The sequence below is a fragment of the Xenopus laevis genome, chromosome 1L, assembly GCF_017654675.1.
Source record: "Xenopus laevis strain J_2021 chromosome 1L, Xenopus_laevis_v10.1, whole genome shotgun sequence".
In the NCBI taxonomy this organism is placed as follows: Eukaryota; Metazoa; Chordata; class Amphibia; order Anura; family Pipidae; genus Xenopus; species Xenopus laevis.
Window position 1 is genome coordinate 181720166 of NC_054371.1, and position 27562 is coordinate 181747727.

Consider the following 27562-nt stretch of genomic DNA (forward strand, 5'->3'; position numbering starts at 1 on the left):
AGCAATAATTCAGTTGGTTCAACAAAAAGATTGCATAAAAATGTGAGGAAATAAAAGCCTTTTTTTAAACACAATCACTTCATTTCAGGGGCTCAAAAGTAGTTAAATTAAAAAAACTGAAAATAAAATGTTAATTTCTAATACTTTGCTGGCAATGACAGCCTGAAGTCTTGAACTCATGGACATCACCAGATTCTGGATTCCCTCCTTTTTAATGCTCTGCCAGGCCTTTACTGCAGCGGCTTTCAGTTGCTGTTTGTTTGTTTGTGGGCCTTTCTGTCCGAAATTTAGTCTTCAACAAGTGAAATGCAGCTCAATTGGGTTCAGATCAGATGACTGACTTGGCCATTCAAGAATATTCCACTTCTTTGCTTTAATAAACTCCTGGGTTGCTTTGGCTGTATGTTTTGGGTCATTGTCCATCTGTATTATAAAATGCCTGGCAGCCATGCACGCCCAAGCCATCACTCTGCCTCCGCCATGTTTTATAGATGATGTGGTATGCTTTGGATCATGAGCTGTTCCACGCCTTCTCCATACTTCTTTCTTGCCATAATTCTGGTAGAGGTTTAAATGGTTTCATCTGTCCAAAGAATGTTTTTCCAGAACTGTGCTGGCTTTTTTAGTTTTTTTTTTTAGCAAAGTCCAATCTAGCCTTTCTATTCTTGATGCTTATGAGTGGCTTGTACCTTGCAGTGCACCCTCTGTATTTACTTTCATGCGGTCTTCTCTTTATGGTAGACTTGGATATAGATACACCTGCCTCCTGGAGAGTGTTGTTCACTTGTTTGGCTGTTGTGAAGGGGTTTCTCTTCACCATGGAAATGATGCTGCGATCATCTACCACTGTTGTCTTCTATGGACATCCAGGTCTTTTTGCGTTCCTGAGTTCACCAGTGATTTCTTTCTTTCTCCGGATGTACCAAACTGTAGATTTTGCCACTCCTAATATTGTAGCAATTTCTCAGATGGTTTTTTTTCTGTTTTTGCAGCTTAAGGACGGCTTGTTTCACCTGCATGGAGAGCTCCTTTGACCGCATGTTGTCTGTTCACAGCAAAATCTTCCACATACAAGCACCTCCCCCTCAAATCAACTCCAGGGATTTTATCTGCTTCATTGATGGACATAAATAAATTGCCCAAACCTGCCCATGAAATAGCATTTGAGTCAATTGTCCAATTACTTGTGAGCCAATGAAATTAAGTGATTGTTTAAAAAAAAAAAAAAAAAGGCTTTAGTTCCTCACATTTTTATGCAATCTTTTTGTTCAACCCACTGAATTAAAGCTGAAAGTCTGCAGTTCAACTGCATCTGAGTTGTTTCATTTAAAATTCATTGTGGTAATGTACAGAACCAAAATTAGAAAAAAGTTGTCTCCGTCCAAAGATTTATGAACCTAACTATGTTACGTATGGGGGATGTTTTATAGCGCTCACGTCTGGGACACCACCAGTCCAACATTGGCTGCTTTTATACCTCTTAACCACAAGGGGATGATTTATCAACGTTCAAATTTTTACGGATATTCAAATTTGTTTGCATTTAAACTCATGCAACTCAAATTATGGTTCAATAACAAGCTAAAAAAAATGGGAATGCAAAATGTAGGCATAGAAAAGCTAACTAGTCAATGGAATTGTTGTTTATTTGTAGACCATGAATAGAATATGAATTATGCATTTGTTTTTTTCATAGTTTTATAGGCTTTATTAATAAGCAAACATTTTGAGTTTTGTAAATTTTTGTTTAGAAAAAAAACTTCACAAATTGGAATTTCAATCAAAAGGCCTCTAAATGTGGCTGAACTACTACAAGATGCACAGATGACAGATATCACAATGGTTAAAAAAAATTAATACACGTATTAATGTACTTTATATGGACGACTTTTCAACCACATTAATGGTGTTTTTTTTTTTGACTGCCTTTCTAGGCATTTCTGAGGAATGAGTATTAGATAAAAGTAGGATTCACAGATGCTGTAGCTTTAAGCTGTTAACCATGGCTATTGAAAAACCATACATTCATGAAGTTGTAGAGAAAAATGGAATAAACACGTGCCAATCACTCCTGCCTAAAAACCAGCTGTAATCTGCACAGTAGAATGTTTCTCAGTTGTGAGATATTGTTATGAGTAAAGCTGGCCATAGATGTAAAGATCTTTAAAAGATCTTTTTGTTATCATGAGACCACGATTATCTCGAAACGATCATATAAATGTACGATTTGTCCATCAACTAAAAAGACCATTTCAGGCGATATTGCCAGGAAAACTGAGGGTAGCTGCTGTCTTGGCCCTACAAACATAGATAGATTGCACTGGGAATGATTCCCACTAATTTCCCGATAATTTGACGGATTGGTCGGATTTTGCTAAAATCGGTCATTCAGCAAAGAAAAATCTTTGCGTCTATGGGGACCTTAAGGCTTTAGCTTTAAACTGGAGATAATCTATCGTCCCCAGCAAGTACATCCATCTATTCATTGTACTGGGATAGCTGCTGTTAAAGGTCACATTAAAATGGATGGAACTACTGTTAGAACTCGCACTATTGCTAAATGTCCCAGAAATCCACATGAACTTGGATAACTAGAGTTTTATCTGCCCGCTCAGGATTTTTTCATAAATGTCTTTGGTCAATGGGACATAGGATTTTTCAGAATCATCTAAGAAATAAAGTGGATCGGGCACTACTGATGGATTAAATCCTTGTTCCACAAGACGGAATTTTTGCTGTTTGAATGTTCCAGTCATCTCCATATTGTCCTACAAAAATAAATAAAAAAATATAAATAAAAGTTTCACTCATTTACCCATAAATATAATACCTTTAGTAAATGTATTTTTTAACCTGGGGGCAAATAAAGTATTGTTTCATTTCCCTCATTGCATGTCTGCTCAAACAAAATAGTTTTTATTTTATAGGTGCAATGGTATTTAAAGTGACACTGATATCTTGTGGGAAATAAGATGATCTACTACTTTAATTTGCTCCTCCTTTACTACATGTGCTGGTCCACTAGCACTGAACAAATCTGCCATCTCAACTCCAGATTGAGCCATCCTGGGAAACAAAGTAATTGTTCATATAAGGCAGGGGTCCCCAACCTTTTGAACCCGTGAGCAACATTTAGAAGTAAAAGGAGTTGGGGAGCAACACTAGCATGACAAATGTTTTGGAGTGCCATATAAGGGCTGTGATTGGCCATTTGGTAGCCTCTATTTGGACTGGCAGCCTACAGGAGACTCTGTTTGGCAGTACTTCTGGTTTTTATACAACAAAAACTTGCCTCCAAGCCTGGAATTAAAAAATAATCACCTGCTTTGAGGACACTGAGAGCAACATCCAAGGGGTTGGAGAGCAACACGTTGCTCACGCGCTACTGGTTGGGGATCACCGATATAAGGCAATGATCACATTGGGCTGTTTCTCAAACCACTCTGCTTAGTCTTCTTTGTTGTCTGCATTAAAAGGCATTGCAGGAACATGGAGTGGATTTTGGCATCACAATGGCTGTTAATGCAGACATCAGAGCAGTTTGAGGTAAGCCGTTCAGCTTTTTCTCAGCCTGCTTTGAACAGCCTACTGTGGCTTTAGCCTAATATCCAACGATATTGTATAATTAGAATATTTCTGCCAATATACAGCTAAATGAAAAAGCCAAGGAGACATGACCAAAGAAACTGTGGCCATTAGTGATGGGCTAATAAATTCACCAAGAATGGATCCGCGGTGAATTTCTGCGTTTCGCCACTGGCCAATGTGTTTGCGAGTGCATAAAAATTGCTGCGCGTCAATTATTTGCACGCCAGTTGACTAATGCATTTGGAACAAATAGTTGCGCGTATAAATAGTCACTCGAGTCAATTATTTCGACACCCATTGACCAACACATTTTGCTAATTTTTCGCTGCAGGTACAGATTCGCCCATCACTAGCGACCATATGATCGATACATATAAGCCAATGTGGACAACATATTCCTCTGGATCAAAAGGTCAAACAAGCACAACAATCTTGATAATATGGTACCTGTAGTCTTAGAAATCGAGGACGAGCATAGCCAGGTAGGTATGTCACAATTTGCTCATAAATGCCCTTAACATCTAATGTTTCCTCCGGTTTTAATATGATGGATGCCATCCCCACTTTTCCTTCATGTTCTGGAAAAAAAGTGTAAAGTAAAATATAATTAATAACAACATAAAGGAGGACATGTATAAGAGAGAGCCCTTGTTTCTTTAAACTGGCACACTGCAGTACTTATTTGTATAAATAAAGCATTTGAGTCATCAATCATTTATTTATATAGCGCTGTCAAGATACGCAGTGCTTTACTGCAGTTATAGCAAACAGGGAATAAATGGTGGATAACAGACAAGGATTACAGAGTACAATAGGGTTTACAAACTAAAAGGTTAGGGTACAATTGAGACATTAGGATTATATAAACACTTTGTCATTTTTGATACAGCAATGATTAGTTAAGGTACATCGAATAGGCCTCTTTAAACAGATGGGTCTTTAAGGAGCGCTTGAAAGTTTGGAAGGAAGGAGAAAGTCTGACAGCTTGTGGAAGAGAGTTCCAGAAAAAAGCAGAAGCCCGAGAGAAGTCTTGTAGACGAGAATGGGCAGAAGTGACCAGAGGAGAAGTGAGGCGAAGATCAGAAGCAGAGCGTAGGTTTTCGTGAAGGAGTGTATTTGGAGATTAGAGATGAAATATAGGGAGGGGTTTCATTATTAAGGGCCTTGAATGTGAGTGTAAGTAATTTGAATTTGATTCTAGAAGAGATTGGGAGCCAGTGAAGGGACATTCATATGGGAGCAGCTGATGTTGAGCGGCGAGCTAGATGAATGAGTCTAGCGGCCGCATTTAGAACAGATTGGAGTTGTGAAAGGTGACTTGTTGGAATACCTGCGAGGAGTAAGTTGCAGTAATCAAGGCGGGAGATGATGAGAGACTGAATCAGTGTTTTAGTTAATTCTGAACTGAGATAGGGTCGTTTCGAGCAATGTTGCACAGTTGAATACGGCAAGATTTTGCAAGTGTTTGAATGTGTGGTGAAAAAGACAGATGAGAGTCTAAGATGACTCCTAGGCAGCGTGCCTGTGTGGTGGAATGAAAGGTGGTGTTGTTTACGGTGAGTGATATCTGAGGGACAGGGGAAGATCTTGGAGGAAATATGATGAGTTCTGTTTTAGAAAGGTTCAGTTTCAGGTGGCGCTGTGACATCCAGGAGGAGACAGCAGAGAGACAGTCTGTGACTTGGGAAAGGACAGAATTAGAAAGATCAGGAGTAGACAAGTAGAGCTGGGTGTCATCAGCATAAAGGTGATACTGAAGTCCAAATGACTGAATGAGTTTTCCTAGTGAAGTTGTATAGAGCGAGAACAGCAGGGGGCCAAGAACAGAGCCTTGAGGAACTCCAACAGAGAGTGGGAAAGTAGTAGAAGTAGAGTTAGAGAAGGAAACTTTAAAGGAACGGTCAGACAGATAAGATGTAAACCATGAAAGAGCAGTGTCCCGAATGCCAGATGAGTGTAGAATGTCAAGGAGGAGTGTGTGGTCAACTGTGTCAAAGGCTGCAGAGAGATCTAGAAGGATTAGAATGGAATAATGACCTTTAGACTTTGCCAATAGAAGATCATTGGTTACTTTGGTGAGGGCAGTTTCAGTCGAGTGTGATGGGCGGAAGCCAGATTGCAAGGGGTCGAGGAGGGAGTTGTGAGTGAGATGCTGGATCAGGCGTTTATAAACAAGCCTTTCTAGTAATTTGGAGGCGAATGGAAGAAGGGAGACCGGTCGATAGTTAGTGGGAGAGCTGGGATCAAGGGAAGGTTTTTTGAGGATAGGAGTGATTAGTGCTTGTTTGTATAATGATGGAAAGGTACCAGTAGAGAGTGAAAGATTGAATAGGTGGGTAAGTGCAGGAGAGAGTGTATCAGAGATTCGGTGGAGAAGGCGAGAGGATATGGGGTCAAGGGAGCAGGTGGTGGGTTTTGAGCTGGCTAGAAGTTTGCTGACTTCATCTAGAGTTGCAGGGGTGAAGGTAGATGTGAGTGGACTGCACGTTGGTCTGAGATTGTTGTCGGACGGTATGCTCAGCCTAATGAGATCGATTTTTTCATTAAAGAAATTAGCAAGGTCTTGGGCAGTAACATTAATAGGTGGAGGAGGTGGAGGGGGGCATAGGAGTGAGTTAAATGTGGCAAACAGCTGCTGTGGTTTGGAGGACATAGTAGATATTAGATAAAAGAAGTATTGTTCTTTGGCTAATGATAGAGCTCGGTTATAGCAGGAGAGCATGAATTTGAAGTGGATGAAATCAGGATCAGTTCGTGACTTTCTCCACCGTCGCTCAGCTGATCTACTACATCTTCTGAGGTACCATGTTACACTAGTGTGCCAGGGTTGAGGTTTAGCTGGCCGGCTGTGACGGGTGATAGAAGGTGCAAGGGAGTCAAGTGCTGTTGAAAGGGCATCGTTGTAGAGAGAAGCTGCCATATTGGGACAGGAGAGAGTATTAATATGAGATATGGATTGTGCTGATACTGTTGATAATTGTTGTGGTTCAAAGGCATTAAGGTTTCTGTACGTGTGGGTAGAGAGAGATGGTTGTGAAGGTGCAGGTGAAAGCAGTATCTGAAAGGAGAGTAGATGATGGTCAGACAGAGGGTAGGGAGAGTTTATTAAGTTGGATGGGCAGCATGAGTGCCAGAATATAAGGTCAAGAGCATGACCCTCGATGTGGGTAGGTGAGTCGGTCCACTGAGAGAGACCAAATGAAGCTGTTAGAGAGAGAAGTTTAGAGGTGGCAGCAGAAGCAGAGTTGTCAATGGGGATGTTGAAGTCCCCTAAAATGAGAGCAGGTGTCTCACTGGAGAGAAAGTATGGAAGCCAGGTAGCAAAGTGATCCAAGAAGGTGGAGTAGGGACCTGGGGGGTATATATGACAGCAACACGCAGAGAGATTGGAGAAAACAAACGTATGCTGTGGACTTCAAAAGAAGTGAAGGAGAGAGAAGACGGTGTAGTTAGATTTTGAAACCTGCATTTGGGAGAGAGAAGAAATCCCACCCCACCGCCATGACGGCCATCCGGTCTAGGAGTGTGAGTAAGTGAGAAGCCTCCATAGCAGAGGGCAGCAGGTGAAGCAGTGTCTGAGGGTGAGAGCCATGTTTCAGTGATTGCAAGAAGGTGAAGGGATTTAGCTATAAAGAGGTCATAGACTGCTGTTAGTTTATTGCAGATTGACCGTGCATTCCAGAGGGCACATGAGAAAGGCAGGGAGGGTTTATGTGAATTAGGTTTGCAATATTAGAAGTACGTAAAGTCTGAGAGACTGGAAAAGACCTTGTTGAATGCCTGAGAGTAGGAATAAGTGAGGGTACAAATGAGTGAGTTGGACCAGGGTTTGGGGAGACGTCCCCAGCTGCAAGTAACAGTAATAATGAGAGTGAGACAAGGTGTGACCTAGATTTGACAGTGCGAGCAGTGTATTGTTTGATGGAATGAGAGGGGATAATAGATTTAACAATACAAGATAGTGTGCTTAGATTGAGAGAGGGTGATGGGAGCAGTGAAGAGGAGATTTCAATTTCAGGATAGTTTGATGGATGTTGGAGTGCAGAGGATATATGCAGAAGTATAGAGGAGAGAGAGAAAAAGAAGGCAATCAAATTAAACATAGTTAGACAGTATAATCCGGCTTATCTTGTTGATAGAAGAATTGTTGAGCAGTGATGTCCAGTGTTTGCTTCGAGATTCCAGTACAACTCCGATCCAACTGCTGTTCAACTCTGTCTAACTCTATATATTGTACTTAAACTTTCTGTACTTTAACTTGATGGACTTAAGTTTTTAAATCTGTCATGGCTCTCCTGCCATGCTCACCCCTGCTATGCTTCCCCTAGAATGAATGTCCTGATATACAGCAAGAGGGTCACATGGGTGAGGGCCAGCAATTGATTAATTAAGACAAGTTAAAGACAGAAGAATCTCTGAGTCTGGTCATCTAACAGACACCAATAGCATTAAAATGGACATACCAAACTATTCACTAAAGCAAGCAACAAATTGCTAGATAAATGTAAATTGATGCATTTTAACACCTACCCCTCAATTGAAAAATTGGCAATGGTAATACAAAGATTTGCAGCAGAGTTGGATGGTGAGATGCAGAAAGCTAGGAGCAGTAAGTTCAATTAGCAGGAATTAGACATACCCCACAATTGAATAATTGGCAATGGTAATACAAAGATTTGCAGCAGAGTTGGATGGCGAGATGCAGAAAGCTAGGAGCAGTAAGTTCAATTAGCAGGAATTAGACATACCCCACAATTGAATAATTGGCAATGGTAATACAAAGATTTGCAGCAGAGTCTATCTTCCTGGTTGACACTGACAATGTAATCCTATATTATATTTATTACTTAAGCTGGTCATATTAGCACTGATAAAGGACTTGTGCTGAACATACTTCTTGCATGTCGATAAGCTGATAATGGTTATAGAAAGTCTGTTATGAGGAAAGGTTAGTCAAGTGAGGAACGTTTTCACTGGAAAAGAGGTGCTTTAACCAAAACAAGGAACTACTATAAACTTACTTGGTGCTCCTCTGAGCACTCTTTAAATTTCTATTTTTAGTGGTTTGAGATATTAACAGTTTTATACTGCTGTGCAGGCTTCAGCTCAGCAGCTCTCTTCGAAGGCCTCCCTACCTGGATTCATTTAACTGTAGGGATGCCGACTCTGTTAAGCCAAAAGCCTGGTATTAGCAGTCAAATCTCTCAGATACTACTATGTAGAAAATTATTGTAAATTTAACCAGTGAAAAGATTCGAGGAGCAGTTTGCGGCTACCATTTTGCTTCTGTCTACATTATAATAATTGTCACCAGCTTTGCTTGCCCTTGACACTCTTCTCATTCTTTCTTGCAGCTCAGAAGGACTTGCATGCATGCACAAGTTTGGAGCATCCCTTCTGTGTCTGCATTTAAGTCTGAGTCTTTAAAACAGAGAGTTTGAGGACACTACAAGAACAACTTGTAGAAATCAGTTTGTTTCTTAGCAAGATGTTGGGAAATTTGTGAACAAGATTTGGGAGAGCTTAAGCTTTATTTTTAATGAGCCCTTTCAGGTGAAATCATTAATTTATGGAGTTTCCCTTGTCCTTTAATGTAGAAAGCTAAAGATATTCCTGAACAGATCGGTTCCTTACCTGGAATGGCCACCCCGTATATATTGGCTTCTTGGATGAAGTTCAGCATTCCAATAATGTCGGCTACTTCGGTAGTAGCAACATTTTCTCCTTTCCACCTAAAGAGATATGGAAGTTGTTGGTCTTGTTAAATGTTTTATAGAAAAAAGATGACTTCTTACATCAGTATGTTCCCCAAGAACGAGTTTTTTTAATTTCCAGGCTTCACTAAACAAAAGGCAAACGTTGGTAACTGACTGCACAAAAGCTATTTTCTTATAAACTGTATCAATCACTGGTTTTAATTAAATATTTCAGAGGCAGCTTCTGCTAGTGAAGAGCACACAATGAAAGAGGACAATCTGTTCTGCACGCTTGTTTGGTTAAAAAATGTTATATTTAAAAATATTTCAAAATTTAAATATTTAAAGGGAATCTATACATCTGAACATTGCAGGCCTCTAGAAAAAATATATTGCTTTAAACAGCCCATATGTAAAACACTGCTTTATCTAGTTAAGCCATTTTCATTACAGTACACTTTTCTATGTGTTGTATATGCCATTATATAATCTTAAATAGAAAAACCATTTTATTGAGTTCTAAGGGCCATCCCCTGACTCATACTATTTACCTGTGCTCATACTCATGCCAAGGCAACACATATATGCTAGGCTACATCAGCCAATGAATGGAAAGTGCTCTATTTTTCTACAACACTTTTTGTTTCACTTTGAGCCTTCAAATATTTCCTGTCAGAGCCCTGCATTCTTCTGCTTCTCGCTATATATCTGCATACAATACACAAGAGCCATGAATATTCTATAAAATTATATACTTATGAACTGTGCTTAGTGACATCATCGACTATAATTGGAGCTTAGTAATGTAATTTCTGTCACGACTCACTGAAACTTGCGTATTATAATAAATGAAGTACCCCCTGTTGCTGATATTAGAAGTGACCTCAGAGTTCCAGAGTTCCTTCGGCCTCACGCTTTTATATGGTCATGGAACTCCCCAGTAACTTATAATATCCTTATATTTTACAATAGGTGGCACTTTTATTCACTTTATGTCTCTCCCTACACTCCCTCCCGAGCCTTGTGCTTAGCTCAGAACAATCTTTTTACCATTCAGTTCACAAAAACAGAGTCTCGCATAAAAACTTTCTTCATGATTGCACTCTGGGTCTGGATTACTCTACCTCCTTGCATCAGGTGATGTCCCACACTAATACATTTCTCAAAACTCCTTAAATTACTTTCTAGAAAACTGATCCCCCAACCAGTGGCTCATGGACATGTTGCTCACCAACCCCTTGCATGTTTGTCAGTAGCCTCAATGCTTTTTGAATTCCAGGCTTGGAGGCAAGTTTTGACTTCATAAAATCAGATGTACTGACAAACAGCGCCTCCTGTAGATTGCCATCCACATAGCCAATCACAGCCCTTATTTGGTATCCCCCAGGAACTTTGTTCATGCTTGTGTTGCTCCCCAACTCTATTCTACATTTGAATGTGGCTCATGGATAAAAAAAGTTTGGAGCGCTAGCTAGCCTCCTCTGCAGCAATACACCCTTGACCTGTCCCCCACTTTGTCCGTCTCTTCTTGGGCAACAGTACTTTTGAAGTGTTGGCATCTCTTTAAAGGAATTGTTCAGTATAAAAACTGTCTAAATAGGCTGTGCAAAATAAAAAATGTTTCTAATATAGTTAGTTAGGCAAAAATGTAATGTATAAAGGCTGGAGTGACTGTGTGTGTAACATAATAGCCAGAACCTGCTTTTCAGCTCTTTTGGTTTACACTGACTGGTTACCCTGGTTACCAGGCAGTAACCAATCAGAGACTTCAGGGGGGGCACATGGGTCATATCTGTTGCTTTTGAATCAGAGCTGAATGCTTAGGATCAATTGCAAACTCACTGAACAGAAATGTACCATGCAGGCCCCCTTCAAGTCGCTGACTAGCTCAGAGTTATAGAGCTGAAAAGCAGGAAGTCGTTTCCAGGCTATGTTAGACATCCAGTCACTCCAGCCTTTAAACATTACATTTTTGGCTAACTAACTATTTTAGAAACATTTTTTATTTTGCACAGCCTTTCTATTTACCCAGTTTTTATTTTCACACTGAACTGTTCCATTAAGCAGTTCCACTCCACAAACGCCTGATGTTCCAGGTACTGAACTAGAATGCTATGGTTAGGTAATTTGAATAGCCTACCATTACTCAATGCATGGCCCTTTCTGGCCGTAGCAGTTTTGATGGGCTAAATAACTAGGGACAAACCAAATCCACTCTCTCCTCCACAAAGGGGTCTGCTAAATTTGGATATAGGAATTTTTAAAAGCTTAGAAAAAAGAGGCACTCGGATTAAGCCAAATACAAATCCTGAAAAAATGTTTCTGATTTAGTGCATCCTATCAATATCAAACTAAAAAATTTTAAAAAAATAAAAACATGATATAAACATGCACTCAATTGTAGTCAAAGCTTCATGATAATTGTTCACTTATTTTATAAATACATTTTTTTTTTTTTTAAATGCTTCAACCTAGCACACTTTTCCTACTGTAATTCCAACCATGCTGTGTGTGTGTTAGCAAGCTTGAAAAAAAATGTCAGCTTGGAGGACTCGCAAATCATCCAATACATTCAAAACGAAGAATAAAAATGTGAAACAGTTTTGCTAAACATCTACTATATGTTGGTAAACTTTTTTTTTTTTAAAAAAAATAAATTATAGTAACTGTTTCACGCAGTATTAAGCACGTTCAATTTCTGCAGAAGACAGCAACTTAAAAACTGCAAATATGTTAAAAGGTTAGTTCATTTTTGCAGTTATAAATGGACCTATTCAGTGCTGAATTTGGTTTTTATCAGAAGCGGCAGATACCAATCTTAAATGTGATGCGAACCTAACAATGGGTTACAGGCAAAGTCTCTTCAATGTATTGAGGAATATGCCAGTGCTATTTCAAAGCAAATGAAAGGTTGAGTCAATTTAAGGTTAAGGTCACACTGGGAGATTTAGTCGCCTTTGACTAATCGCCTCTTCTTTGGGGCGACCAATCTCCCCAAACTGCTCCTCCCTGTCTTCTGTCTGCTAGAATTCACTCTAGTAGGCGGAAGACAGGGGGAAGCAGTTCGAGGAAATTAGTCGCCCCAAAGAAGAGGAGACTAAATCCCCCAGTGTGACCTTACCCTAACAGGGGGGTCAGTTAATATAATATGCAAGCTACCAATCAACAGCTTCTCGATTTGGCCTCCCTTTGTCTCACAGTGGTCTGTCCTGGATAAATGGCAACAGCATTAATGAAACTGAATCAGAATTGCAGGTTAGGTCAATATGAGTGTTTACAATTTTTAAAACTGTCCAAATATGTTTATTTTTAGTATTGGGTAAAAATCAGGAAATGGTTTGGTTAGTAAACTGATTAGCATTGTAAGTCCATTAAAGTAATTGATTTTTATGGGGCAGGATATCATGCTTGCTTTTTATGAATGCATACTCTGTGTAATAAATCCATGCTAAAATGAGTCACAATTAAAAGTAATGTAAGCCTGCTGCCAATGACTAGTTCTTTGGCAAAATGATAAATAATGACATTCTGCTTTTGTTCCAGAACTGTGCCCAGAGAACGCCCAGCATGTTTATTAGGTATTGCCATAATGACTTTGATTATTAACGAAGATGGTTTGCGTTTATAGAATTAGCTTTTTCAGGACTAAAACACCATAAACATTGGTCAATGTAATTTGAACTACTGTATTAATGATATATTCTGTATTCTATTAATTGTATAACTTACCAAAAAAATAAATTTGCAGTAATGCCCACCCGCACGTCCAACCCCCCCCCCCCCCAAATAATGTCCCTATCCCAACAAGCACATAGTGACACAGTGTGGGAATTTAAGGGTAATCCTTCCCATCACAAAATAAAAGGGCACAGGTATGGGACCTGCTATCCAGGGACCAGGGGCGTAACTACAGAGGAAGAAGATTTCCTAATGAAGCATTTTGCTATTTAAGTTATATGTACATTCACAAACTTCAATATGTAATAAAATACACTAAATTTAAATTTGAAAACCATAGTAGCCAGTAGGATATTTGTTTTTAAATAGATGACCAGTAAATGCTAATTGACGATTGGCTGCTAGGGGTTACTACACCTCAGTGAATTACTTCCTTTCATTACATAACCCCATCAATAGAAAACACATACAGCAATTGTTGCAGTGCAGGCCTATTAAAAGACCAATAACATAAAAAAAAAAAAAAAAAAAAATGTTACCACACAACGAAAAAAAAAACAAAACACCAAGACACATTTAACTGTAAATTCACAAAGTCTTCATTAAGAAATAACTTACTGAATCTCCACTTTCGCTCCTCTTCAAAAACAGCGACGGTCCATGGTGCGGCGCTCAATTTCTCCTCCCTGCCTTTTATAGGAGATAGCCAGGGAGGAGCGCCGCGCGATGGATCGCCGCCCTGTTGCCGTTTCTGAAGAGGAGCGCAAGTGGAGAATCGGTAAGTAACTTCTTAATAAAGACTTTGCGAATTTAAAGTTACGTGTCATGGTGTTTTTTTCTATTTGGTAAGTACAAACAATTTTTTTTTTAAAACAAATGCTGTTACTGGTCCTTTTAAGGTTCGTGGCACATGGAGTGTTTTGACCTACTGCAGAGAACAGTGCACCAGCTGATGCACATGTAGCAAGGCACAACTTACACGTATATGAAGATGTTCCATTGAACCATTCTGAATAGATTGATGATTGTATAACTCCCAGCTCTATTAGTAATGTGCCACTATCCCTTTAATAACCTATACATTATGAATCTTTATTTTGAAAATGGTGTCCCTTACAGAGACCTGTGTTGTTTATTGAGACAACTCCTTTCTCAATGTTTCAGTAGTTGATGTAGGACATGGATGTTCCACAGGACTGATAGGCGGAGAAAAATACCTAAACAACATCAGTGTGTATCAGAACTTTGCCCCCCCCCCATGCCCAATGCTGGAAGGCAAGGACGTACAATTTAAAAGAAATTTGAGTGCTGCATAGCTTGTTAAAGCTATACATTTCTTATTGAAAGTGCCATTACCTCCACTGTACCTGAAACCTTTTTTCCCTATTTCAGCAGTTTCATGTCTATCCTTTGTGTAGCCACCACAGAAAGCCACCATTCTACAGAGTAACAATGAGTCACAAAGGAAATGTGCAGATCAAGCTCAGGGGTACATAATTGACAAATATACTGAATAACTTCAAAAACATAATCTATACATCAGGGTGGCATTTTTATTGGATAGATCTGACTAACATTTACTATATAAAATATACCAACACTGTCCTCTCATAGCATTACCTGAAGGTGTCGCCAATCCTGTCCCGAAAATAAAGAAAATTTTCATGATCCTGGACCATCAAATCACCGGTGTTAAAATAAACATCCCCTTTTCTGAAGACGTTGCATAACAGCTTTTTTGTTGTGTGGTTTTTATTTCCCGCATAGCCGAAGAAAGGGTTGTTTTGGTTTACCTTTGATATTAAAAGCCCGGTTTCCCCTGTAAAGTTTAAAACAAGAGCAAATGTAAAAACAATATACAAACACGGAGTTTAAAAATTAAATCGGTAAAAAAAACAAAAAAAAAAAAAAAAAACCACCACTAGAGAAAATGTAAATATTAAAGTTTACCTTTTTTAACACGTTCACACCAGCCGTGCTTATTAATAATTGGCTCATCTTTTTGAATGTCGTATTTTATCAATTCAAATGGAAACAGCAGCTGGGATAATACATAAACAACATATCATAGGTTAACCACCTATTTTTAAAATTACAAAGTAGCAAAAAAAAGCAAACAAACTAAAGTTAATTATTTTGTATTACGGTATATGCATTCATATTAACAAAAGGGAATTGTCGAATCGTGAATTTGAATTTTCCAGTTTCAAAATTCACACAATTAAATTTTAATCCACCTATTCGAATGTAAATACGAATGTGATATTTATCACACCTCAACCATGAAAACAGAATATTTGCCACCTAAAACCTGCCCAGTTCATGTACAAGTCAATGGCAGAGGTCCGTTGAACCATTTGGAGATGTTAATAGCCTTCCTGACATTCAAGGTTTTTTGTTTTTTTCTGAGAAAAACTCGATTCGTACAAATCGAATGATTCAAATTTACGCGTCAGAACCATTCGATCGAATATTAGACATTCAAATTTTTTCTTAAATAACCTCCCAGTCAATTGTGAGTATATTCACATGAATTCGAAATTCGACCTTTGATAAATGGGCCTCTGTGTTACAAGTGACTGAAATATAGCACCAATAGCAGTCATAGCAAATGGTTCTGCTCTAGGTGCTCATCTCTATTCCAATTTAGAGATGTTTAACTGTGAATATGTAAGGAAAAAAATAATTTCTACTTTATATGTAGGCAAGTAAAAAGCAATGCTCATAAGAGCATTAAAATGTCACAATCGGTATGATCTCCAAAATATATTTGCCTGCTTTAATAAATCAATGTTGCCAAGTTTTTTGCTTTGTGGTGAATTTGTTGCACTGCTTGTACCTAATTCTATTCTGTTTATATGAATCCATGTGATAAACACCTTAACAGTTGCACTGAAGGGATCAGTGGGGTATCTGTTCATTTAACCTCCATCTAGTGAAATTAGGGTTTAGTCTTCACAGCACTAAAGATTTGGGGTGCACAGCTCTAAAGCCACTGGGGCTCCCCTGCACCTTGTGTACATCAACTTTGGTCACTTTGCATTTGTTTTCATTGGTACACAATATAGACTAAAAGGGCCGTTTATCAAGGGTTGAATTTTCGAATGCATGTGTTTGTTTGTTTTTTTAAACTCACAAACTCCCATAAATTCGAAACTCATTAATAAAATGAAATTTCTCCAACTCGGACGAATTGAAACGATCCGAAAACTTGAATCGAATTTGATGAAAATTGATTCAGGTTTTTTTTGGTGAATGTCAGGAAGGCTGCAAACCTCTCCAAATTGATCCCTGGACGTCTCCCATTGAACAGGCAATTTGGTAGGTTTTAGGTGGCAAATAGTCACATTCGAATTCTTAAAGGGCCAGTGTATGATGAATCTTGAAAATAGATTGAATTTTTAAAAAAAAACTCTAATCGAATTTGGATAACCCCCTAGTCGAATTTGACAGTTTTGATCATAACATTTTTTTTTAGAATTTTCAATTTGATCTTAATAAATCTGCCCCTAAATGTGGTTGTTGCAAATATAAAATGTGTTACTTGGCAACAGCCCATGGTGCACTTTTTTTTTTTTTTTTTTTAATGTTCAATTAAGCCGTATTTCTTTCAGCAGGGTAGTGTCAGTTAGTACAGACACAAGGCAGCATTGGGTCAGATTGGTAATTTTTTTTTGTCAGTGTTCAGTGTCCAGTCTCTTGGGAGACACAGAAGATTAACTTGGGGTAATAGGGTAAAAAAAAAAAAAAAAAAAATCAGTTTTGTAAAGCGTCCAGACATTGTTTAGTGTGTTGATTCTTACTGGATATTTATCCTTCATTAAAAACATTCTCTGTTATTTTTGATTCTCAGGTTGCCAAATTAATGGTGATACAGTTTTGATAAACTGAATGTTAAAGGCTTTATGATAAAAGGCAGGACATAGACTTCAATTTCATGTACCCTGGGGCATGATCGGCAGAGATATGCTCCCAAGAGACTGAAAAGGATTTAATGTTCATTAGAAAAAAAAAAAAATCACTGAAAAGCCATCTCCCATTGACTCCGTTATAATCCAATAATTCTAATTTTTAAAAATTATATCCCTTTTTCACTGTAATAATAAAACTGCACCTTGTACTGGATCCAAACTCAGATATAATTAATCCTTATTGGAAGCAAAACCATCTTATTGGGTTTATTTAATATTTGAATTATTTTAGGAGACTAAGGGGCAGATTTATTAAAATGTGAGAGAGCTCCCCACAGACCCAAATTCACCCACGTTCTATTCATTCCTATGCCATTTTTAGAACTGTATTTACCAATAGGGGAAAGTAAGAGTTCACCATTTGATCCCATAGGACTGAACAGAAAATGGGTGAATTTTTCTGTTGTGAGTGCTAAGGGGCAGATTTATCAAAATGTGAGATTAAAGTACAGAGGTCCAAATTGGCATTTTGGATAACAGGTCCCATACTTGTATTGATAACGGAGCAAAATGAGATCCTACAATTGCTAAGTTATTATTAATGCCAACAGTATGAAAAAAATGTATACGATATGTGGAATGTATAGAAGGGAGTCCAGTGTCTCATATTCAGTATATTTATAGTGTGTTTTTAGAACTTCTGACTTGAAAAGAATCTGGACTTTTCTTGAACATCATATGAATTATGTCAAAACACTTTGTACGATTCCTCATTAACCCTTAAAAGTTCTGGTGCCTGGTATTCTAATTGTGGCATGTACTACCTTGTAAAAAATATTTGATCGCCCAACAGATCCAATTTTTCCGGTGTGATTCATAAAACAAATGTTTCCTTCAGTAGCACCATAGAGCTCACACATCTTTATATCCCCAAATCTTCTGATGAATTCTTTCCATACGTCACTACGTACACCATTTCCGACTGCCATACGGACTTTGTGATTCTTTTCCTCTTCTTTCTAAAATAAAAAAAGTTTATTGTAAAAAGCTTATTTTCAATAAAATCTGCAGCAACAAACAATTCTGCACTTAAGGAAGGTCAGTCCACATAATGATCATCTGATTATTTAAATGTTTTGTTTCGTTATGGCACAAACGGTAAAGATGGACTAGTTTAAGCAAACCGTGAAAAAAGTTGGATATTCCATTTAAAAACACTTAAAAAAACATGATAAAATATAAAGAATTTAAAGGAATATATGACCGCTTATACTCACCAAAGGCTGGTTACACAAATAACGACATAGTTCTCCAATATACTGAAAAACTGTAACATTATGTTTTTTACAGTCAATCCAAAACTGGCTTGCTGAAAATTTTTTTTTTAGGACACAAGTAGCACCTGCAAGAAACAATAAATGCTTGTTTAACCCAAGAATGCAGAATTACCTGTACATACTGCAACGCAACTTTTGTGGGAAAGCATAACTTTAAACAAAATAATGCTAAATTAGACCTGTATCTGTGTGGCACCTCTACAACATATTGCATCTCCCAGAGGATCCAGAAGCAGACTTTGATCACCCTGGTACTGCAGACCAGACCATCCAGGAAAGCCTCCACTACAAAAAAAAACTAAAAAAAACTCCAGAACAAAAAAAACTATGCATTACTCTGCAGGGGAAATTGTGGATGTAAAGTTGGGCTGATCAGTTGACCCAATTTCTAAGAAAAAGGAAAACAACGAAAACCGATTCCTGGGTCCTCTTCATTATTGGGGATAGCTAAATCATACCTTTCAAGCACAGACCTCCTCTGGGCCTGGTTCATACCATTTTCAATAGCAAGGAACTAGAGCAAGAAATATATGCTTTACCAACACATATTTTCAGGGCTTATATTCCAACTTATTCATTGTGAAGAAGCAGGAATGATCTTTTTAACAGGTGCTCGATGCCAAACCATTGAAACCCCTGGTAAAAAAAAGCTAAGTTTTATCAATTCATTCAGTTCTAGTGACTCTAGAGCTAGGAGCTGTCTTCACATTGGTGGACCTACAAGATGCCTACTTGCACATCCCCATACATCCCTGCCATTCAGCCTATGCACAGCCCTATGCCTATCAACCCAAGTTCTGGTTCCTCTCATGGTCTCACGGACCTAAGTATCATCATAATTATCCTGTACCCAGACGATTTACTGTTCAGAGTAGTCACTGTCCCCACAGCCACAAAGCACATGGAGACAGAGTACTTCCAAGCACTTGCAGCAAGGGGGCATTACAAGATGAATCCAAAAGACTACCAACTCTTTCAGCAATCTACATCAGGAGGGAATTAACTAAGAAGCAGAATAAATTCAGCAGGCAGATGATGAACCATGGGGAGTGGTCTCTTCATCAATGGGTGCTACAACAAATCATTCAACAATGGGGTCTGTCAGAGATAGACAAGCTAGCTTCACACAAGAACCACAAGAAGCCAACTTAACATTGAGCATTTCAGGTGTAAGCAATCCCTTTCTTGTCAATATTACCAAGGATTGTAGTACAGACAGCATGGACAGACAGCAGTAAGCACAGACTCACTCCATATTGATAGTATCAGCATGGCCAAAATAAATATTATGCAAATATCTTCACTATGTCAATATGCAAACCGTGGAAGCTTTCAGAAAAAAACTCATCTACTTGCACAAGACCCACTAAATCACAAGAAACTTTAATTGTTACATTTGACATCCTAGAACGTATAGCAGCTACACACGGCGCATAGGACAGGCAGAGTGTGGCGCACACAGGGATCATAGGGCAGGCACCCGCTCCTGCCCTCTTTTTATAGACCCGCGCCCACTGGCACTGACGTCACAAAAGGGATGGGGCGGGCCAGGCGGAAGTCTATAAATTCCGGCGCCGGAAGCCAGCAGTACTAAGTCTCAGGCAGGGAAAGCAGGAGAAGAGCTCGACCCGCACCGAAGATTTTGTGCAGTAGTCGGCCCGAACCCGCAGGTAAACCTCTAAATCACTACATTATAAAGCCAACACAAGGTAAGCAGGCAGACTTTCAAATGGGGGGCCACACAAAGGGGGTTACGGGCTGCCAGTTGGACACCACTCTCCTAGAGTAACACTTGAAATTAGGCATAAGTCCTATAAAGGTTTTACCTCAGATGATAATCATAGCAAGCTTTCACAACCTTCCTATTCTTTTTCTACCTGGTGATTTGATTATGATGTTCTTGGGCTTCTAAATTACAAAGTTCAGCATTTGTGTCTAGTGGCATGCACAAGGATATTTATTTTATAAATTGGTACAGAAGATCCTGGTCTTAGTTTACTTAAAGGACATGTAAAGCCTACATTTTCCTACCATGTATATAAGTTGGGCACATTCCACCAAACAAAATGGCATTATTTTTACTGCATACATGTCCTCCATTAGCCAGCGCCATCACATTTTTCTAAAACAAACAGCAGATTTCACCCGGGGGCCATTTTCCCACTGACACATCATCAGTGCATTTATATCTGCCAACAGCACATATGTGATGGAAAGTGCATGCAACTGAAGAATGCAGGCTAACACAGGCAGAATTTACTATGATGATAAGTCCTGCTTGTATTGAGCACTGTAACGGTTAAGCCAAGCTCCGGATAGAGGGTTAGGATTTAAAAATAGGAGCAGACAGCTAGAGCAGAGTTTCTATGGGAACCAGCAATGCCATCTCTTCATTGGCTGCTAGACTGGAGGGTGTGTTTAGTAATATGAGTTGAGAAGAACTCAGCATGCTCATGAGCCAACAGCCAAAGGAAATTCCCAAGGGAGGGGGCGGAGTGGGTTAGAGGAGTAGAAGGAATCCTAGGTGATTAAAGGAGAAGGAAAGCCCCAGGGCGCAAAACCCCTCCCTCCCGTGTATTGCCCCCCTCCCTCCTCCCCCCTGGCCTACCCCTCCAGCTGGGCAAATGCCCCTAACTTGTTACTCACCCCTCTGCGCAGGTCCTGTCCACGGAGTTCACAGTCGCCATCTTCTCCCACGCGCGTCTTCTTCCTTCTCTGACCGGCGTCTTCTGGCGCATGCGCAGTAGGAACAGGTACGGTACAGCTCTATTGCGCATGCGCCGAATGTCACGAAGTTTTCCGATTTCACTTCGTGACATTCGGCGCATGCGCAATAGAGCTGTACCGGTACCTGTTCCTACTGCGCATGCGCCAGAAGACGCCGGTCAGAGAAGGAAGAAGACGCGCGTGGGAGAAGATGGCGACTGTGAACTCCGTGGACAGGACCTGCGCAGAGGGGTGAGTAACAAGTTAGGGGCATTTGCCCAGCGGGAGGGGTAGGCCAGGGGGGAGGAGGGAGGGGGGGCAATACACGGGAGGGGGGGAGGGGTTTTGCGCCCTGGGGCTTTCCTTCTCCTTTAAGGGAATGCTTTAGCCTTACTGTTAACCTTTGAACAGCAGGTATTTAGAGATTTCAAAGAGGCACTTCATTGATTACATTTTTGTGTGGGGGTTTACATGTCCTTTAAAAATACCTAACGTCATGAAACCCAGGCCCACACGATATCCTTTCTCTAGAGAATGAAATATTTTCACATTAGAATTCCAAAGCTTTTTTTGTTGCTTTCTGTTTTAAGTGTTACCCAGTATATTTTTATTGCCTAACTCTACTTTTACCTGGATAATAATGAAACGGTTATGCACTTGATATATTGAGAGCAGAAAGAGGTGGGGGGGAGTTCCGGTCAGCTAGTCCATACTAAAATTGACTGTTTTCTAAACATACTGCCCAACAAACGCTATTGACAAAACTAAACTCTATAACAATATGGTAGAAAAGGAAATTGGTGCCTTGAGGAATTAAACTATTCAATCCACTCTAGCATTTAACTGGAATGTTCTGAAAGCTTGATATGACTATCATATACAACAAAATGAAGATAATGTGTTTGATCTAAACAGCAAAAATATTCAATCTGCTATGAACATAATGTTAGAAAAAGAACAGACTTTACCCAGATAAATGCATCCACCTATTCCAATGAGAGAGGCTGCACTATGGTAAAGTGGAAGGGTTATATAAACAATGTCATCTTCTCTGCCACCAAACGCCCAGATGCCAGCTGCACCTTTTAGTGTTTGTAATTGGCTAATAAGGGCAGCCTTGGGAAGACCTGCAAGTAAATAAAAAAAACTTACATGAAATACACTAGACAACATATACAGTCATACAAGATGAATTAATAATTTTTTTATCATTATCACTGAGTTAATGTGGTCAAATAGCTAGTTCACAGGTAATGGAAAGTCAGAAATTGAAATATTCTTATGGAAATCCACAGCAAACTCAACCCTAGAGACCCTGTAATGAAAAAAACCCTAACCCAAGGGAGCATATATCCTGAAAATAATGATGCCTGCCTTGTTATATGCTGGAAAAATAACCATATTTTTGAAATTAACTCATTTAGGTGGGCTTATGGAAAACAGGTACATAAACACTATCTGACCAGGCAAAAGAATATATATATATCCAATGAGTATCCGCACTCCAAGGCACACTAATGAAGCTTATCCAGCTGGGGTGCACTGTTAAAATATATGTATTTAAATTTTCAGAAGAACCAGCACTCCCATATATAAAAAATATCTGTTTTCATTTCTGTTGCATTCCAACGTTTCGGTCCCTGTTGGAACCTGTCTCAAGGAAACGTTGGAATGCAACAGAAATAAAAACAAATATTTTTGTCATGTGTGTCTGGGTGAAAAAAAAAATATATTTTTTTTGTCACTGCACCTTTCTTCACCTTCCACAAGGGACCTAAAAAGGAAGGAGGTTTGTATTTTCACCTTTAAGTAAATTGGTACATTATTGTACACTCATTGATTTTTGAATATAACAACAACCTTTTCACTTTTGTTTACTGTTTTGCTGCTTCTCCTCTTCTCTATGTTGACTTCAACATTAGCAAATAAAGGTTTGTTTTACTACTATTCAAACACATGTACAATGGTAGCTGTCAAACCTACCCTAGCAATCAAATAAAAACTGGCCACTTGCCCTTTGGACTGTGAAGTCATTACTGGCCTATGGGTGCAGTGCTTGTCAGACAACTTTTACAGCATTCCTTGAATTAGTTCAGAGCTCCAGGATTGTTTCCAAAACAGAAAAACTAGTCCTGTTCCTGCAAATGCTAAACTTGAATACTGACATGTAGTTTGAGGGACAAATGAAGATTAGGTGTTCAAGACCATGTTTTAGTTCATATCAAATAAACTATTTTTTTAAAAGATGAACTAAATGCTGGATGGTTTTCGCAAACATGCATGTTTTTAGTTATGTTGGTGACTTTCCTTATGAGAAATTTGTAGAGCAGGCACTCAAAAAGTGCTTATCTGACATAATTAATACATTTTACTTATCCAATTGCCTTGTAATAGATTGCCTTTTTTGAGTGCCTGCTCTACAAATTTCTGTTTGGACCGCTCCCCTTACTGAAAGCTCAGGGCGGTGCACCTGGAGAGTTACTTTAACTTCGTTGGACTGCTAGCTTTGGTTATTTTGACTTTAGTATGAGCAAAGAAACTATATACATCTACAGTTACACATAAAATAAAATAACCCTCAGAAAGGCAGTTCAAAATCCTTTATAATCCTCATAATATGAATGCAAGCTCTTTTACCTATCACTGTTTTAGCTTTATAGCATCTGATGCCATGTTTTTTGCCTATTGATAATTAGCAATGCACCGAATCCACTATTTCCATGCGAATCATAGGGAAGGATTAAAAGAATCACGCACACTTTGTTTGTGTGTCTCCGTGGGATTCAGTAATAATCGGAAATTTGATTTCCATCACTCATTTGTGTAAATTACTTTTTGTCCAGTGTACTCTAAACTATTACAATATTACTTTCATGTTTCACCTTTAAAGAACTATAAAAATACTACCTGTAGTCCCAGAAGTGAAAATATAAAGAGTTGCAGCTCTGATGCTGGTTACATGACGCAAGTGCTTCGGTACTGGCTCATCTGTTACAAGTTCCAGTTTGTCCATAATAGTATTTACATCTGGGATTGAAACTTCTTTCGCCATTACCCACACACTGATGTTATCTTCCTTTAAATTCGGGAGGATTTCCTCTAGTGTTTCTAGCATATCTGCAAAGATAGATAGTTAGGATATACTCTCACACGATTACACTGCAAGAGAGCTCAAGGTTGATTTAAAGGCACTGTAACATGAATTTTTTTTATATAAAAAATTAGTTTGCCCTTAACGAAAAAAACAAAAAACACCAGCACACATTTAACTTTACATTTGCAAAGACTTTATTAAGAAATATCTTACCGATACTCCGCTTGCGGCGCTCGATTTTTCCTCCCTGCCTTCTATAGGAGATAGCCAGGGAGGAGAAATCTAGTACCGACAGATGGATCGTCGCCATGTTGCCTTTTCAGAAAGAGCGCAAGCGGAGTATCGGTAAGATATTTCTTAATAAAGTCTTTGCGAATGTAAAAAAATTTCATGTTACTGTTCCTTTAAAAATAAAACCATGCATCTGCCATCCATAAACCACGGTTTGTATAGGAAAAGAGGTCCTCTCATGAGAATATACTGTATCAGAATAAACATGTTTTGCTAGAAACAGGATTTAAATGTCATTATTTTATGGGTTATGAAATATAATTTTGAAATAATTAACTGTTCCCTCTAATCCAAGAAAAAGGAGTAACCAAACAAATAAATTGCAATATAATTAGATACCAAAATATTTTTAGCCTCTTTGCATCCAAAAAACTACCAAAAAATAAAATATACATTTTTTAAAAAGGTTAGTTATCCTTCAGTCCTTAATGATGTCACTTGGGTCACACAACTTATTGAAACTTGTGAATAATCGAATTGTACTCACTGCTATAAAATATAGATATATTAATGGTGTGGTTCACGTTTAAGTTAACTTTTAGTATGTTATAGAATGACTCATTCTAAGCAACTTTTCAATTGGCCTTCATTTTTTATAGTTTTTGAATTATTTGCCTTCTTCTGAGACTTTGTAGCTTTCAAATGGGGGTCAGCTCTGTAAGGCTACAAATTTATACTTATTGCTACTTATTTTTTATTTATTCTACTTTATTACTCATCTTTCTAATCAAGCCCTCACCTAGTCATATCCCAGTGCCTTATTCAAATAGATGTCTGGTTGCTAGGGTAATTTGGACCCTAGCAACCAGATACTGAAATTGGAAAATGGAGAGTTGCTAATTAACAAAAACTACAAAAAAGAAAGAAACACACAGCAAGCAGCTGCGCTGCAAGTTTCTCTTCCCCATCAACCACTCCACCAGATGTGTGAGGGCAACATCAATATCTACACCTGTATATGGGATATACTGTTCAACAGTCACTTTTTTTTCCCTCTTCTTTTCCTACCTGTCATCACTTGGCCAGTACTAGAGAAATCAATGAAGGATGAATGTATGCAAAACAATTACATTAATAGTTACACAATTCACAAACTGATGCCTTGTGATGCTTATTAACACATGATTAGATTCCTGTTTCATATCCGTGTGAACTTAAGCACAAAAAATTTAACTGTAATAAGGGTTTTCCAGTTTTTTATACCCCATAACAGATTAGTATCTGGTGATCAACCATTTAAAAAAATATATATATTTGCTTGCTATGGGTTACAGCTTTTATTACATTACAACACAATGGTCGGTAGTACCCCAAGACTTCTCAGGGACGTGTTAATAACTGTTAGTTGAAGTACCAATGCTATAGTTCACCCACGTTGCAAACTTTAGAAAGGTCTCTGTAGAGATATTTTGGTTTAATAAATGACCTGTGAGTGCAGTGTTTATGATAAATTTGTTCACCAGGTTCCTGGTGGTATTGTTGCCCAGAATAAGCCTACAGGCTTTAGGGTTTGATAGTTCAACCTAGGTTTCCCTCCAAGAGGCATTCTAAGTGAGGGGAAGAGAACCATTGAGTGTACTAATTGGTTTCTCTTCCCATGATCTATAGAGGTGTATGCTCTGCTCACAGTGCACTGTTCATGAGGTTATAAGAATCTCTAAAATCAATAAGTAAAACACTGCAGTTTAACAGTACTCTGCCTCCAATTAAAGTGGACATGTCATTCAGACATAAAAATCTGTATAATAAAAGTCATTTTCAAATTAAACATGAAATCCAATTTTTTTTTTATTAAAGCATTCATAGCTGTTGTAAGCTCATTTAAAAATCTCAGCTGTCGATCTAATATTGCCTGCCCCTCCTCTATGCCTTAGGCATAGAGGTGGAGCAAGTAATTACTTTCACTTTCCATTCAGCACTTCCTAGATGTCACTGCTCTCACATTCCCCCATTTAATTGTGTAGCCAGGGCATGGGGATGGACATCAGGTCCCCCATTCTGGTGCACAAACAAGATTCTGAGATGATGCAAGGTTTGTCTTAATAACACTGTCCACAAAATGGCTCCTGCCTGCTTGCTGTAATGAGGACTTCCCAGACTGATGGAAACAAGATTCAAATAATTTATACAGTGTAATTAAAGTTACTTATGCGTGACTAACATGATAAAATAGGATTTGGAATATTTTTTTTGGGTGACGGGTCCCCTTTTAAGCGAGGGCTCACTCTTCATTAAAGAGAACTCAGCTGGAGCAAACATAAGGTAATGCTCATAGTTCTGAGAAAGGTACAACTCTAATTTACTATAGCTTTACAAATATATATCTATAGGTAACTGCTATGGATCATTTGACCTAGTGGTGATGTCATTATACATGAATCGCCTCCAGTCCATTGAAACAGAGCTACAGTGTACAGTTATCTAACAGCACATCTGAGGATTACAGGAGACTCTCTGCATACTTTACCTGCTCCCACAACCAGCATCTTCGCTCCACAACTGTGGAAGCAATGCAACAGCGACCTGGAGCGAACGTTGTAGTTCAGAAATGCAACCCGAAAGCCAAGCTTGGCCAAGCCAAACCATACATTCACAAAGTCTGGCTCGTTGCTCATAAGCATAGCTACCGTATCCTCCTTTTTCAGTGGTGAATACTTCATGAACACCTGAGCCACCTGATTGCTCCTTTTATCCACATCTCGGTATGTATGCACCTGTTCCTGAAATATTAGGAAGGGTTTGTTTGGCACCCGTTTGGCTTGCTGTATAAAGTTTTCGACCACGGTCACGACGCTGCCTGTCCTTTTGTACGTCTCGATCCGAAGTCCATATCGCACTACTTTCAGGAAGTATATGAGGTCAGCCCAAAAATAAGGGAAAAATCTCCTTTGTAGAAAATGCAGGGCTAACAAGCCAGCCAGAAATGCTGTGATCCAAGGGAGAGCCATGGGGAAAACAGCTGAGAAGAGTCAAGCTCAGAAGTATTAAGAGTCACACTTGAGTATTGAGAGCAGAGATGAGAAGGTGCATCACTAATCCTGTGCTCATGGGTGGAACCATGATGTTACAACACATAGGGACAAATAAGTTGATGGAACTAGGGAAACCACGAGGGCTAGCACCTGTGATACTTGTTTGTGGATGAAGAAGAAGCTGCAGTAACGGTGCCTTTGATTCCCAGCAGTCAGTGTGGGGTCGTCCTGTGTTGTACAATGCGGTGTCTCTCACTGCCCGCGGGTCTGCCACTCTGCCTGGGAAGCG

At 38.9% G+C, this 27562-nt stretch overlaps 1 protein-coding gene across 1 annotated transcript; it reads right to left on the minus strand.

Moving 5' to 3' along the window:
- Nucleotides 1-1684: 1684 nt before the first annotated feature.
- On the minus strand, nt 1685-27562 carry slc27a6.L (solute carrier family 27 member 6 L homeolog). Its single transcript, NM_001096974.1, is given in 10 exon segments — nt 1685-2768; nt 4036-4166; nt 9223-9320; nt 14583-14781; nt 14913-15003; nt 17698-17892; nt 18151-18275; nt 21885-22043; nt 23824-24033; nt 26769-27562. Coding segments are annotated over 10 exon segments (1866 nt in total). The 5' UTR covers nt 27250-27562; the 3' UTR covers nt 1685-2591.